This window comes from Bubalus bubalis, chromosome 18 (assembly GCF_019923935.1).
Source record: "Bubalus bubalis isolate 160015118507 breed Murrah chromosome 18, NDDB_SH_1, whole genome shotgun sequence".
Lineage (NCBI taxonomy): Eukaryota > Metazoa > Chordata > Mammalia > Artiodactyla > Bovidae > Bubalus > Bubalus bubalis.
The window spans coordinates 54,826,387-54,840,837 of record NC_059174.1 but is presented as its reverse complement, the minus strand read 5'-3'; the positions used below and the strand labels follow the sequence as shown (position 1 = coordinate 54,840,837).

Sequence of the window (14,451 nt, the reverse complement as noted above, 5' to 3'; positions counted from 1 at the left end):
TCTGTCCGAGAAAGGAGGGGCTGGGACCCCCGGGCCCTATGGGGCCTGGAAGGGGCCAACTGGCGGCGATGTGATTCCAGAATCAAGGAGTGGGGCAGGGCCAGCCTTCCCCAGATCTCCTCCCCCAGGCCCGGTCCCCTCACAGGACGCCCCCTCCCCGCTCTTCCTGCCGGTTTCCTCTTGCCTTTTCCTGTCCCCCACCCAGTGCTGGGAGCTGGGGCAGAGGCAAAGGCTGAACGGGAGCTGCGGGGTCAAGAGCCAACCAGGGCAAGCGGAGACAGGGCCCCCAGGTGCTGGTGGGACCCGAAGCAGGGTAAGAGCCCGGGGACCCAGGAGTCCAGTCTTCTCCTCCCTTCCTCAGACGTAGGAGTCAGTCCCCAGCCACCCTCCATCCCAGCAACCACAATCCGGGCTCCCATCCCCTCCTCCAACCGGACTCTGGAGTCTGAGCCCCAAACCCCTCCTCCCTCTGACTCAGGAGTCCAGGTCCCCCTCCACCCCATCCCTACCTCCGGAGACCTCAGGAGCTGGGGTCTTCCCCACCCTCCCTTAGGGCCATGCTGTCTGGTGAACGGAAGGAGGGCGGAAGCCCCCGCTTCGGGAAGCTCCATCTCCCAGTGGGCCTGTGGATCAATTCTCCCAGGAAGCAGCTGGCCAAGCTGGGGCGACGCTGGCCCAGCGCCGCCTCTGTCAAGTGAGTGCCCACCTCCTCACGACACTAGCCCCTGCCTCACCTGCCCCTGTTTATGGCCCAGTCCCTGCATTACCCATCCCTGGGTAATGCCAGGGACCCGGAAAGAGCTGGCTCCAGTTCCTGTCCTGAATGGGCAAGTGAGATGGTGGGCAGTGGGCAGACAGTGAGGCCCAGTGGTAGAGGGTCGGGCGAGGGGAGTTCTGGGCCTGGAGATGGGTTTAGGCCGGGTGGACAAGGGGACCCCGACAGAAGAAGTAGCGGTTTGATTCACCTTCCTTCCTCCCCTCCCTGCTCACCTCTTGGAATTTCCTTCTGAGGGACTCGCCTTTATTTATTTATTTTCTCTCCCTCTCTCTTTGCTTCTGGCCTGTGCCCACCCCCACCCCACCCCATCTCCATACACCCTGCGTCTCTCGCCCATCGGTGGGTATCTGTCCCCCACTATCTTTGGGTCCCTCCTTCTCCGGGTCTTGGTCCCTTCTCCGCATCCTTGTCTCTGCCCACCTCCTTCTTTCTCTAACCCCCATCCCCGTCTCTGCATGTCTTTCGGGCCTCCCTCCTGGGTCTGTGCTCCCCGGCGGGCTCCCAGGTCGTCGTCTTCGGACACGGGGAGCCGCAGTAGCGAGCCGCTGCCCCCGCCGCCGCCGCACGTGGAGCTGCGGCGAGTGGGTGCGGTCAAGGCAGCAGGGGGAGCCTCAGGGAGCCGTGCCAAACGCATCTCTCAGCTCTTTCGGGGCTCGGGCACCGGAACCACGGGGTCCGGTGGCGCGGGAGGCCCTGGGACCCCGGGGGCCGCGCAGCGCTGGGCCAGCGAGAAGAAGTTGCCGGAGCTGGCGGCGGGTGTGGCCCCCGAGCCTCCACTGGCCACACGCGCCACGGCGCCCCCGGGGGTCCTCAAGATCTTCGGCGCCGGGTTGGCTTCGGGCGCCAACTACAAGAGCGTGCTGGCCACGGCGCGCTCCACCGCGCGCGAGCTGGTAGCCGAGGCGCTAGAGCGCTACGGGTTGGCCGGCAGCCCCGGCAGCGGCCCGGGAGAGAGCAGCTGCGTGGACGCCTTCGCGCTGTGCGACGCCCTGGGTCGGCCCGCGGCGGGTGCCGTGGGCAGCGGCGAGTGGCGGGCGGAGCACCTGCGTGTGCTGGGCGACTCGGAGCGCCCGCTGCTGGTGCAGGAGCTGTGGCGGGCGCGGCCAGGCTGGGCGCGGCGTTTCGAACTGCGCGGCCGCGAGGAGGCGCGCCGCCTGGAGCAGGAGGCCTTCGGAGCGGCGGACGGCGACGGTGAGCGGGCTCTGGGGGCGGGGCCTGCGGAGGGCTGGCTGGGGCTGGGGGCGGAGCCGTGGTGGGCGGGGCCTGAGGAGCTGACGGGGCGGGCCGGGGGCGGGGTCTGCGGGAAAGGATGGGGGATTGGGCGGGGCCTAAAGCACTGTTCAGTGGAAGGCGGAGCTGGGGCAGGGTCTAAGTCAGCCGGATGGGCTAGGCCGGGGGACGTCGCCCTTGGGATAGGTGCATAGTTGATGGACAGAGCCTGCGACGCTAGGACCCGGCAGCGGAATCGAGTGATAGGAAGGCAGAGATATTGCGCGCGGCGGGTGAGTGGTTCTCGTGGCAGGTGGCCTCTCACTAGACGGCTGAGTTGGTTCACGAGAGACGGGGCCTATGGGGATGGAGGCTAGAAGGAGGACAGGCTTGGAAAGTGAGGAAATGAGTAATTAGATCTCAGCCTAAGAATGGGTGGATCCTCAGAAGGGTGGGCCTTGGAGCAGATGACTTTAGGCTAGATTGGCTGCAAACCGTGAGAGGGGGCTTGAGGGTAGTGCACGAGAAATGAAGAGGTGTTTGTATTGGCGGAGGGCCAGGCTACGTGGGGGCCTAGCATTTGACTCTGTGGTAAAGAATCCACCTGCTACTGCAGGAGACACAGGTTCAATCCCTGGGTCGGGAAGACCCCCTGGAGAAGGAAATGGCAACCCACACCAGTATTCTTGTCTGGAGAATCCCACGGTTCGAGGAGCCTGGCAGGCTACAGTCTATGGGGTAGCAAGAGTCAGACACAACTGAGCCCCTAAACCACCACGACCAATATTCTTGCCCAGGAAATCCCATGGACAAAGGAGCCTGATTGACTACAGTCTATGGGTTCACAAAGAATCAGACACGACTTAGCGACTAAGCAAAAACAGCTGGCACATGGTAGTTGCTAAATAAAGAATGGCAATTATAACCATCGTTATTCCATACACCCCCCAAAAAAAGCACTCACCGGACACCTTCTGTGAGCCACACATTACCTAGGGCCTTTGGGGAGTACATTGGGGACACTGACAAGTGAAGTTCCCGTCTCCTAGATTCCACAGCCCAGTGAGAAACACATCAATTCACTCATTCAGCTCATTTCCACTGGGTACCAGTTAGGTGTCAGTGTGCTGTGTGTGACAAAGTTCATAGTGCCCAGCACGGCTCTTCTTTGCTTGGACTTGGAATGTTAAGAAAAGGTGTTGAAGTGGAAGTGATTTCTCTTCCTTGGTGCAGTATCTTCTTAGTTCATCGCGAAGTTCCTAACACCTAGAACAGTGCCTGGCATATGGTACGAGTTCAAAAAATACTAACTGAAAGAATAAATGAATTTATTAGTTGAAATTACAAGATAGGCAGGACTCAGGCAGGAAGTGTGTTCCAGGCACCAGGAACAGCATATGCAAAAATCTAAATGTGGGAAACAGCCTCCCTTTGCAGCCAACTGTCTATAATCTCTATAGCTCTGTAAGCCTGTCTCTCCCTTTGTCTCTTTCCAGTCTGTCTCATCGCTCTCCATCTCTCTCCGCAGGCACAGGTGCCCCCTCGTGGCGGCCACAGAAGAACCGCTCCCGGGCGGCGTCTGGTGGGGCGGCGCTGGCCAGTCCCGGCCCGGGATCTGGGTCAGGGACCCCGGCTGGGTCCGGGGGCAAGGAGCGCTCGGAAAACCTGTCCCTGCGGCGGAGCGTATCGGAGCTCAGTCTGCAAGGTCGGCGGCGGCGACAGCAGGAGCGCAGGCAGCAGGCACTTAGCATGGCCCCAGGGGCAGCCGACGCCCAAATCGGACCTGTAGACCCCGGCGACTTCGATCAGTTGACGCAGTGCCTCATCCAGGCCCCCAGCAACCGCCCCTATTTCCTGCTGCTGCAGGGCTACCAGGACGCCCAGGTAAGCGCAGCCTAACCTACAGAGAGAGACCTATGTCCCACCCTTTGGTTGAATGGGCGACAGAACTACAACTCCCAGAATTCCTTGGGTCGCGTTAGCCTCAGATTTGTTGGAAGGTAATGGCACCCCACTCTAGTACTCTTGCCTGGAAAATCCCATGGACGGAGGAACCTGGTAGGCTGCAGTCCATGGGGTTGCTGAGTTGGACACGACTGAGCGACTTCACTTTCACTTTTCACTTTCATGCATTGGAGAAGGAAATGGCAACCCACTCCAGTGTTCTTGCCTGGAGAATCCCAGGGACGGGGAAGCCTGGTGGGCTGCCGTCTATGGGGTCGCACAGAGTCGGACACGACTGAAGCGACTTAGCAGCAGCAGCAGCAGCAGCAGCAGTGTTGGCAAGTGGTGAAGAACCCATCTGCCAATGCAGGAGACCAGGAGACGTAAGAGACACGGGTTCGATCCCAGGGAAGGGAAGGTCCCCTGAAGGAGGGCGTGGTAACGCACTCCAGTATTCTTGCCGGGAGAATCCCCATGGACAGAGGAGCCCGGCAGGCTGCAGTCCATAGGACTGCAAAGAGTCTGACACGACTGTAGCTACTTAGCATGCATACATATGGTTCCAGTCAGGTTCTAGAGGAGGAAATAACATCAAAGAAGAGAGTGGGAGGGTCTAGATAGATCTCAGAGAAGGATTTCACTGGAGGGATAAGTAGGCGATGACTCATTCCGTTCAAAGTTGGAAGAAAGCACTGTCTCCCACCAGAAAAGATAGGGAGAGCGTGTTTTATTTTTATTGGCTGCACCACGCTGCTTGCCGGATCTTAGTAACCTGACCAGGGACTGAACTCTGGACTTGGCCGTGCAAGCCTGAATCCTAACCACTAGGCTACCAAGGAATTCCCAGGATAGCCTATTTTAGAATGATCCTCTTGGAAAGCTTCTATTTCTTGAGGAGGAGTAATGGAAGAGTATCTCCTGGGGAGGGAGCTAATTTGATTGATACATGGAATCTTGTCCTGGGTAAGCCTATATAGTCTTGGAAGAAGTGGATTACATCACTTTTTAAAGTTGATGGTTACCATTGTCGATCGGGGCCAGTGGTACTGGTTCTTCTATTTTACATATTTGAATGGCGATAGGAGAACCTGTTTGAGTGTTGGGGAGCAGAGAGGAAGAAAGGGTTAGCAGTTGGGGGTCAGTGCTAAGTTATTTCATTAAAGAAATGTATTATTGAAAATATTCGTGTGTGTGTGTAATGATGATGATGATTAGGGCTTTCCTGCTGGCTCAGATGGTAAAGAATCTGCCCGCAATGCAGGAGACCTGCATTTGATCCCTGGGATGGGAAGATCCCTTGGAGAAGGGAATGGCTACCCACTCCAGTATTCTTGCCTGGAGAATCCCATGGACAGAGGAACCTGGCGGGCTACAGTCCATGGGGCACGAAGAGTGACGTTTAGGAGAATCATTCTTATGCTTTAGTCCACCTTTGGGTAACAGTGGTACAGCTAGGGTACCCCTGGGACTAATGGGAAAGCCTCTCTGGAAGGCGGTGGAGTTTATTGAACAGTTCCATTTTTACTCTCAGAGAGGGAGCCAATTGGGTTAGGTCATTTGGCTGTATATATGGGTGAGAGGTTACAACTATTCAAGGAACTTTCATTGGAGGAATTCACTCCTCCTTGTTGGGGCAACAGGACAAGGCAAGTTCATTGTAGAACAGGGTGTGTATATATTGCAACAGCTTATTCCTCCAGGCAGGGTTGGCAAATTGGAGGCTCTTTTGAGGAAAGGTGATCAAATTGGAAGGATCTATTCTGAGAGTATAAGAAAGTAGGTTATGGGAAGAGAGGGAAACATTGGAAATGTTCATTTCTTCAGGTAGGATTCATGAGAAATTTCTTTGTAAGAGACTTCATTGGAAGTGTCCATTCCTTGGGAACAGGAATAAGAGTTCTATCCATGGGTGTCTGTAATCTGAGAGTTCATTTTTAAGTGCGGTGGAAGAAGCCCTTTGGCGGTTAAGGAACAGGAAAGCCTCTTGTAAAAAGGGGGTTTGTGTATTTCGGACCATTCCCGATCCTCCAGACAGGAGAGTGGGAGGTTTTACTTTCAGAAGGTGGTCAGACTGGAAAGATCCATTTTTCTTGAGAGGTAGATGAAACAATATATTGTAGTAAGGGGATTTAAAATATATACATATTTTAAAGTTTATCTATTTATATTTGGCTGTGCTGGGTCTTCATTGCTTCGCACAGGCTTTCTCTAGTTGTGGCGAGCAGGGGCTCCTCTCTAGTTGCAGTGCAAGAGCTTCTCATTGCGATGGCTTTTCTTGTGGCAGAGCACCAGCTCTAGGGCTGCTGGGCTTCAGTAGTTGTGGCTCACAGGCTCTAGAGCACAAGCTCAATAGTTGAGCACAAGCTCAATAGGGCCATGTTAGTTGTTCCACTGCATGTGGGATCTTCCCCAATCAGGGACTGAACCTGTGTCTCCTGCATTGGCAGGCAGATTCTTTACCACTGAGCCACCAGGGAAACCTAGTAAGGGGTTTTAGAAATGAGCATTTATGAGGTGGAGGTAATGGGAGAGTTCAGTGTAGGAGGGGGTTTATGACTATTGGGATGCCTATTTTCTCAGATGTGAATGAGGAACAGTGGATCTACTTTAGGAAGGGTGTCAGACTGAGTGCTTCCATTTTTATAGGCTGCAGATTGGAGAGTCTTTTTTAGGAATAGGTCTTCTGGAATCCACCTCTTCATTTAGTGGATGAAATGGGCCACTCCATTATAAGTGGGTCTCTTTGAAAACATCCATTTATAAGATGAGGTTACTTAAAGCGCCACTATATGGAGATCTCCTTGGAGATGCCCTTGGGGGGCGGGGGGAGGGGATGGAAACATTGAGAGCAACCACTGATGGGAGGAAGAGTGCCTTTGGAATGCTCCATCATGGGGGTGGGGGGAGTGGGGAACAAGTGAGTCTACTGTAGAATTATGTCTCCTTGGAAGTGAATTCATCATGGGGTGGGAAAAAAAATGAGAGTCCATTATAGAAAGTGGGTCTCTTTGGAAGTGTATATTCATGGGCCGGAGATAATGGAAGAAACCTTTGTTTGAGTGGGAAGTCTCTTTAAAGGTATCCTTGCTTTGGGAAAACTGAGAGCAGCTATTATTGGAAGGGAAATGTCTTTGAAAGCCTCCATCAGAGGGGTGGCATGAAGGGCATTCAGGACTAGAAGTAGGGAAATGGGAGAGTCCCTAGGAGAAAGAAGGTTTCCTTGGGAAGGGCCATTGAGGGTGAGTGTAGTGGGAGAGTCCATTTTAGTAATGGGGATGTGGTGTCCTTGTAAGCACCTGTTCTTTGGGCTGAATGTTATGGGAGAATCAAGGGATTGCCTTGAAGGAGTCCCTTCAGAGGAGGTGAGAAGATGGGAGAAGCCATTGGAAAATGATCTGCTGGGACGCATCCATTCTTTGAGGGAGAGAAATGGTAGAGCCCCTGTCAAGAAAGGGGTTTCCTCCTATCCAGTCTTCAGGATGGACTTAGGGGACAGTTAACCATAGGAAGTGCCTTTGAAGAGTCCACTCATGGGAGGTGGGAGGTAATTAGTGAGTTCTTTGAGATCCCAGGAGATCTCCTTGGAAGTGCTCATTCAAGAGATGTGGTTGACGGGAGAGTCGATTGTGGGAAAGGTATCTCCTTGGGAACATCTATTTCTCGTGGAGTCGTATCCTTTAGTGCAGCTTCACTTTCCTCCAGGACTTCGTGGTGTATGTGATGACGCGGGAGCAGCACGTGTTTGGCCGAGGTGGGAACTCCTCGGCCCGCGGTGGGTCCCCAGCCCCGTATGTGGACACCTTTCTCAACGCCCCGGACATCCTGCCGCGTCACTGCACAGTGCGCGCGGGTCCTGAGCCCCCGGCGATGGTACGCCCATCCCGGGGAGCCCCGGTCACGCACAACGGGTGCCTATTGCTGAGGGAGGCCGAGCTGCATCCGGGAGACCTGCTGGGGCTGGGCGAGCACTTCCTGTTCATGTACAAGGACCCCCGCGCTGGCGGCTCGGGGCCGGCGCGACCACCGTGGCTCCCCGCACGCCCCGGGGCCACGCCGCCGGGCCCCGGCTGGGCCTTCTCTTGCCGCCTGTGCGGTCGTGGCCTGCAGGAACGCGGCGAGGCGCTGGCGGCCTACCTGGACGGCCGGGAGCCCGTGCTGCGCTTCCGACCCCGCGAAGAAGAGGCGCTGCTGGGCGAGATCGTGCGCACCGCAGCCGCTGGCGCCGGGGACCTGCCACCCTTGGGGCCGGCCACGCTGCTCGCGCTTTGTGTGCAGCATTCAGCTCGAGAGCTGGAGCTGGGCCACCTGCCGCGCCTGCTGGGTCGCCTGGCCCGTCTTATCAAGGAGACTGTCTGGGTGAGCTCCCCCAACCGCCGTCCAGACTCTTCTGCGCCCCGAATCCTTGCCCAAGCCTCCTTTTGCCATCTCAAACCTTAGTTTCGTAGTTTGGCAGAACAGAACTACATCTCCCAGGATGCCTCAGGAGAGGGGGGTGGGGCTTGGGCAAGGGGCCCCACGGGATGCTGGTAATTGTGGTTTCATCCACAGTGCTTGAAGAGAAGGCAGTACAGTAGTACCTATCTTTGCGGTGTGGAATAATCGGAGAAACCATTCTGTGAGATGGAGTGGGGTTAGAGATCGCATTGGGTGAAAAGTTCAAAGAGACCATTATGAGAAGTGAGGTGGGGAGCCCATTGGGCCTGAAGCTTGGCGCCATAGTTGGCGAGACCATTCTTGGAGCCCGAGGAGAGCAAACCCGTAGGGCCAACAAATGGATATGCTAGGGAGAAACCATTAAGTTGCATCCAGTTGAGCTGAGCCCTAGTTAGAGAAAAGGTTTAGGAAATTTTGAGGGGTAAGAAGAAACTCCACTTGAGCAGAAGTAGACCTAAGGGGAGACAGACCACTTATAATCATAGGGGTGTGTGTTTTAAAAGGTAAGAAGAGAACTGATTATTCTGAAACTTGAGGATCAGAGTTCATTAAATTTTTTTTATTGGAATATAGTTGATTTACAATGTTGTGTTAGTTTCTGCTCTGCAGATTAGAGCCTGTTTGAAAAGTGAGGAGAGTCTCTGTCAAAAGGAAAACCAGGGCATTAACTCATGGCCTCCCTTCCTCATCCCCCTCACCTTGATTCTGATCTTACTGTTTCACAGGAAAAGATTAAGGAAATTGGAGACCGTCAGCCAGAAAAGTAAGAGAAACTCTGGGGAGAAGGGTCGAGAGGGATGTAGCGGTCAGGAGGTTTTGCAGCCAGTTCTGTGTTGACTTTTCCATGCATGTTTCACTGCAAGTTTCTTTGGGACTCAACTTTTCTAACTGTGAAATGAGGGTTGGACTCTGTCCCCAGTTAGACCCAGATTTCTGGGTTTGGCCATTATGGTGGGGGTTGGGCAATGATTACAGGCCCTTTCCCCTTTTCCCAGCCACCCTGAGGGGGTTCCTGAGGTGCCTTTGACACCTGAGACTGTGTCTGTGGAGTTGAGGCCACTCATGCTATGGATGGCCAACACCACAGAGCTACTGAGCTTTGTGCAGGAGAAGGTGCTAGAGATGGAGAAGGAGGCTGACCAGGAAGGTGAGCCCTGACCCAGGCCATGTTTGTCCAAACCCCCAGCCATTCCCTGCACCTGGGGACCTGGGTTCCTGCCTGGCACCCTCTGGTTCTCCTTCTCACTCCTATGCCTGTCTTCAGACCCACAACTCTGCAATGACTTGGAATTATGTGATGAGGCAATGGCCCTCCTGGATGAGGTCATCATGTGTACCTTCCAGCAGTCTGTCTACTACCTCACCAAGGTATGCCTCCTGTTTGGCATGGCATCACTTCCTGTTTGAACTGTATCACATTGCTCTGATGTCACTTCCTATTTGACCTAACAAGATTTCCTGCTTCTCTGACATCACTTCCCATGTCCCCACAGGCCACACTGCTTCCTGTTTGAGATTACATCACTTACTGCCTTTCTGACTTCTTGTCTCTGCAACTATCCTCTCTTGATCGGCTGACTTTGCTGTCTGGCTATATCACCATTACTGCTTTCTCAAGCTCCTGTTTTCTAAATCCACTCTTAAGTCACTGATAAGTTTGATAGATGATAGATAGATATTAAATAGAATAGGCAGTGTCATTTAAACTAAACCTCTTTAAGCCGGCCTTTCTGTGTTTGCTGACCTCACTTTCTATAGCTTTAATTTCATTCCCTTTTCTTAAAAAAAAAAATGTTGTTTCTTTTCCTTTAAAACTTAAATAGTTTTTTTTTTTCCCCATAATGTTTAGCTTGTGGGATCTTAGTTCCCCAACCATGGACTGAACCCATACCCTCAGCAGTCTGTCTTCTTTTCATGCCCTTAGCAGTGAAAGCGCAGAGTCCTAGTCATTGGACTACCAGGGAATTCCCTTCACTCCCTTTTCTGAGTCACAAACCTTTTTCTCCCTGGAGTGCCCATCCTGCAGGACCTGCTTTCTGCCCCAGTCCCCTGCCACCACTCTTGAACTTAACATTGCTTGTTGGAATTCTCAGGGTTTCTGGCTTATGATAAGCCTGATTCCTTATCTGTGAAATGAAAGGGGATCTTTTGGGACAGATAATCGCTATATTTCTTGAGCAGCCTTGATTTGTGAAGCTCTTTCCTCCAAGGCTTTACTTCCTGTACATCCCTGCCAAGTGTGGGTTTGTTTCTTCTTTGGCTCTGACCTCATTTCCTGTCCTTGGCCTGATCTCACTTTCCACTGGCTAACTGCCACCCCACTCCCACTTCCTGACTCTCCATTCTTTTCCTTTCCTTCGGGAATTCTGGATAAATAAATCTTTGATTGAAGGGAGCCTCTTTGTTCGATGTCCTTTGTTCTCCTTGAGCTGTCTCTGTTGAGAACTACAAGTCCCATAAGGTGCCAGAGGTGGTCTTAAAATACCCAAGACACTTCTGGAAAGCCTTTCTTAAACTTGAGGTATCCCAGGCTTGATGAATGCTAGGAACCCATTTGGAAAGGAGGAATTTGCTTATTGGAGACCTTTAGAGCGTTGAAAGTAGAATGGACTACAATTCCCAGAAGCCTTTGGTGGAGCTCCGTGGTATCTTCATGCTCCACTACCCTGAAGCTTCCAGGGAGTTGTAGTCCAATCTCTTGCTTGCATTTCTGTATCTCCTCAGACTCTGTATTCAACGCTGCCTGCTCTGCTGGATAGTAACCCTTTCACAGCTGGAGCCGAGTTGCCGGGGCCTGGTGCTGAGCTGGGGGCCATGCCTCCAGGGTTGAGACCTACCCTGGGTGTGTTTCAAGCAGCCCTGGAACTGACCAGCCAGTGCGAGTTGCACCCAGACCTTGTATCTCAGACTTTTGGCTACTTGTTCTTCTTCTCCAATGCATCCCTTCTCAACTCGCTGATGGAACGAGGTGAGGGATGGACTGGAAAGGGGCTGGGAGGCAGAGACAGGAACCACTGAGACTTGCGTCAGTTAAGACACATCACAGGCTCAGGCCTCATCCTTAGGGACTCCGGAGAGTGTGGTCCAGATCCCAAACTGAAGGACAGGAAAGGTCTGGGAGGCAGGAGGGCAGGGTCCATGTACCCATTGCTTCTCATACCCTTCCCCCACAGGTCAAGGCCGACCTTTCTATCAATGGTCCCGAGCTGTCCAAATCCGAACCAACCTGGATCTTGTCTTGGACTGGCTGCAGGGGGCTGGGCTGGGTGACATTGCCACTGAGTTCTTCCGGAAACTCTCCATAGCTGTGAACCTGCTTTGTGTGCCTCGCACCTCCCTGCTCAAGGTGACTCCCGACCCCTGATCTCTGAGTCCCCAACCCCACTCACCCATTCTCTGTATTCAGCTTACCTTTGGATCTCCCCTTGGGCTCTGTGTTATTCCCAGCCCCAGCTCAGACACCATGGATGCTGCATTAACAGCTAGAAGGAAGCCACCCACATCAATGTCTGAATTTGGCTACATCTGAATGCCAGTGGGAGTTATTAGTTTCCAGGGTCCCCTCCCTTAGACATGCTGATTCAGGAAGTCTGGTATGGAACCAAGAAATGTGACATTTAAAGTATCCATTGAACATAAATGTGTGATACTGTGTTTAGCTCTTTTCATTGAATGTTAATTAAGCCTTGTGAAAGGTTTTTAACTGACAATTTTGTTCAGACCAAAAAAAAAAAAAAGAATCAGGCAGGCTAGGTCACTTGATTTCATTTATTTACTTTTATTTATCAAACTTTTATAAAGTACTTAATAAGCACCAGACAGAGTTCTGAGTACTTTACAGTCTTGCCTTTTTGAATCCTCATAACAACCCTGTTGGGTAGTTCCTGTTCTCTAATTTACAGGTGAGGAAACTGAGGCACTGTGGTTTGCCAGAAGGTAATGAGTTGCCAGGCAATCTGGGTTCAGTCTCTGTTTTTAATCACGTTGATGATTCTGTTGCCTAGATCTAGGTTAGGTACAGAAATTTTCAAACAGATACAAAAAGTAGCCACAGTCGAATAAACATATATGCACACAATAACATAAACTAATGGTCAATTTGTTTCTTCTCAACTTCTACTTCCTTGTGTATTCTGAAGCAAATCACATTTTTCTTTTTTAAAGTTGAGAGTATACCCTTTCCCACCTTCACTTTGGTGATAGCCAGGCCTCACAGGGTCTTGGAAGACATTGCAGAGACACCAATTTCTACCCACTATATCCACACCGCCTGTGGAGGGCCTTCCACTTAGGATTTCTCAGCTGTCCCATAATGACTGTAGATTTCTCACCTCGTCTTCCTACCAGGCTTCATGGAGCAGCCTACGAACTGACCACCCTACACTGACTCCTGCTCAGCTGCACCATCTGCTCAGCCACTACCAGCTGGGCCCTGGCCGTGGGCCTCCACCTGCCTGGGATCCTCCCCCTGCAGAGCGAGATGCTGTGGACACAGGTGAGGAGAAATATGGACAGAGGCATCGGGGTGGTCAGCTTTCCTCTGTCCTCAGGACCTAAGAGTCCATAGCCCCAAGCCCTCCTTCTTCCTAGCTCTCTCCTCCCCCTGGATCTAAGGATCTAAGTGCTGGATTCCAGGATACAGGATTCTCCCATAGGATACACGAGATCAAGCACCCAGCTCCTTATTTTTTCCCAGGAGTCAGGCCTCCAGCCTCTTTGCCCCCACAGACTACCTCCGTCACCTAAGAGGCCAGGCTCCAGGCCCCTCAACTCTAAGGAATCTGTAAAACAAAGTTCCCAGCCCTTTCTCCTTTCATCCTCGCGGACTCGAGAACCCAAGTACATGGCCCGTTTTCCAGGCAACGGTGGCCTTTCAGTCTGAACTATAATTCCCATGATGCTTGGGGACTCCAAGAGTCACGTTCGAGAGGACCCTGCTCCAGGAGTTGCTGGGTGTTAAGTTTTTCCTTCCTTCCGGCGTGAGGTAGCCTCGGCCTTCCCTGACACTGCTGCCTCACGCCCATTTTCAGAATTTAACTCTGTGTTCTCCCGTCTCTTAGGGGACATCTTCGAAAGCTTCTCTTCCCATCCTCCCCTCATCCTGCCCTTGGGTAGCTCGCGCCTCAGTCTCACGGGTCCTGTGACAGATGATGCTCTGCACCGTGAACTTCGCAGACTCCGCCGCCTCCTCTGGGATCTTGAGCAGCAGGAACTGCCGGCCAATCACCGCCATGGACCTCCTATGGCCACGCCTCCTTGAGAACCAATAGCAAATGAGCGCGCGCGAACCTCGAAAATTCATCGGCTTCTAACCTCTAGAGCCCCCCCTGAGCGCAGAGCTTTCTGGGAGTTGTAGTTTTTCTCCGCGTGGAATGCTGGGAGTTTTAATTTAGGGGAGCAGAGGATGGGACAGTGGGAAGATGGGTTTGGGATTTGAGTGCCAGGAACAATAAAGGCATCTGTGGTATTGGCAACGCCTCGCTTGTTAAGACTCCGGAGCGGTAGTGGTGATGATTTTTTGTGAAATAAGTCACCAGGGCCCTTGCCTGGAGCATTGGGCTCCTGCCCAATCTACGAGGTATTTATAGCCACGGCCTCAGCTTGCCCTCTTTCCTGTAATCCAATCCAGGTGCTGGGACCTCCCACACACCTCAGGACGGAGCGCTAAACTTGTTCAGCTAAAGATCAGTCCTGCCATTGGGAAACAGCCAACGCTCCCTTCGACCCCCATAGCCCATAATCCAGCCTCTTCCCTCCGACCCAGGAGTCTGGGTTCCCAAGCCCCTTCTGGACCTTTGTGCCTGTTGGGCACCCTGATGAGTCTCAACACCTCTTGTCCCTGTTCTTGACTCCCTCCTCCCTCACATCCGAAAATTTGGGCCCCCAACCCACTCCTCTCTTGGGCCCAGGAGTTCAAGCCTCTGCCTCTTTTCCTTCAAACCCAGGAATTTAGCTCTCCAGTCCCCTCCTCCCTCAGACTCAGGAGGTTGGGGCTCCAGTTTGAACTTCCCCCCTCCCCCCACCCCGCCCCGAATCCGACTCCTGCTGCTGCGTCAGGGAAAAAGTAAGCGACAGGTGGCACCTGT

The 14,451-nt window shown here is 53.1% G+C and overlaps 1 protein-coding gene across 1 annotated transcript; it reads left to right on the top strand.

The window, feature by feature from the left end:
• Positions 1-71: 71 nt before the first annotated feature.
• On the top strand, positions 72-13,839 carry RASIP1 (Ras interacting protein 1). The gene is made up of 12 exons (XM_006050906.4): positions 72-313; positions 554-694; positions 1,284-1,969; positions 3,516-3,871; positions 7,634-8,287; positions 9,091-9,128; positions 9,361-9,512; positions 9,630-9,733; positions 11,090-11,333; positions 11,539-11,711; positions 12,713-12,860; positions 13,426-13,839. The coding sequence occupies exons 2-12, from the start codon at positions 558-560 to the stop codon at positions 13,623-13,625; spliced, it is 2,892 nt and encodes a 963-aa protein (XP_006050968.1). The 5' UTR covers positions 72-313; positions 554-557; the 3' UTR covers positions 13,626-13,839.
• Positions 13,840-14,451: the final 612 nt, after the last annotated feature.

Bases quoted from the DNA above. Each gene is read 5' to 3' on its own strand.
- RASIP1 (XM_006050906.4), top strand. From the start codon at position 558: ATGCTGTCTGGTGAACGGAAGGAGGGCGGAAGCCCCCGCTTCGGGAAG. The intron at 695-1,283 runs GTGAGTGCCCAC...GCGGGCTCCCAG, and splicing joins CCCAGCGCCGCCTCTGTCAA to GTCGTCGTCTTCGGACACGG. The intron at 3,872-7,633 runs GTAAGCGCAGCC...ACTTTCCTCCAG, and splicing joins AGGGCTACCAGGACGCCCAG to GACTTCGTGGTGTATGTGAT.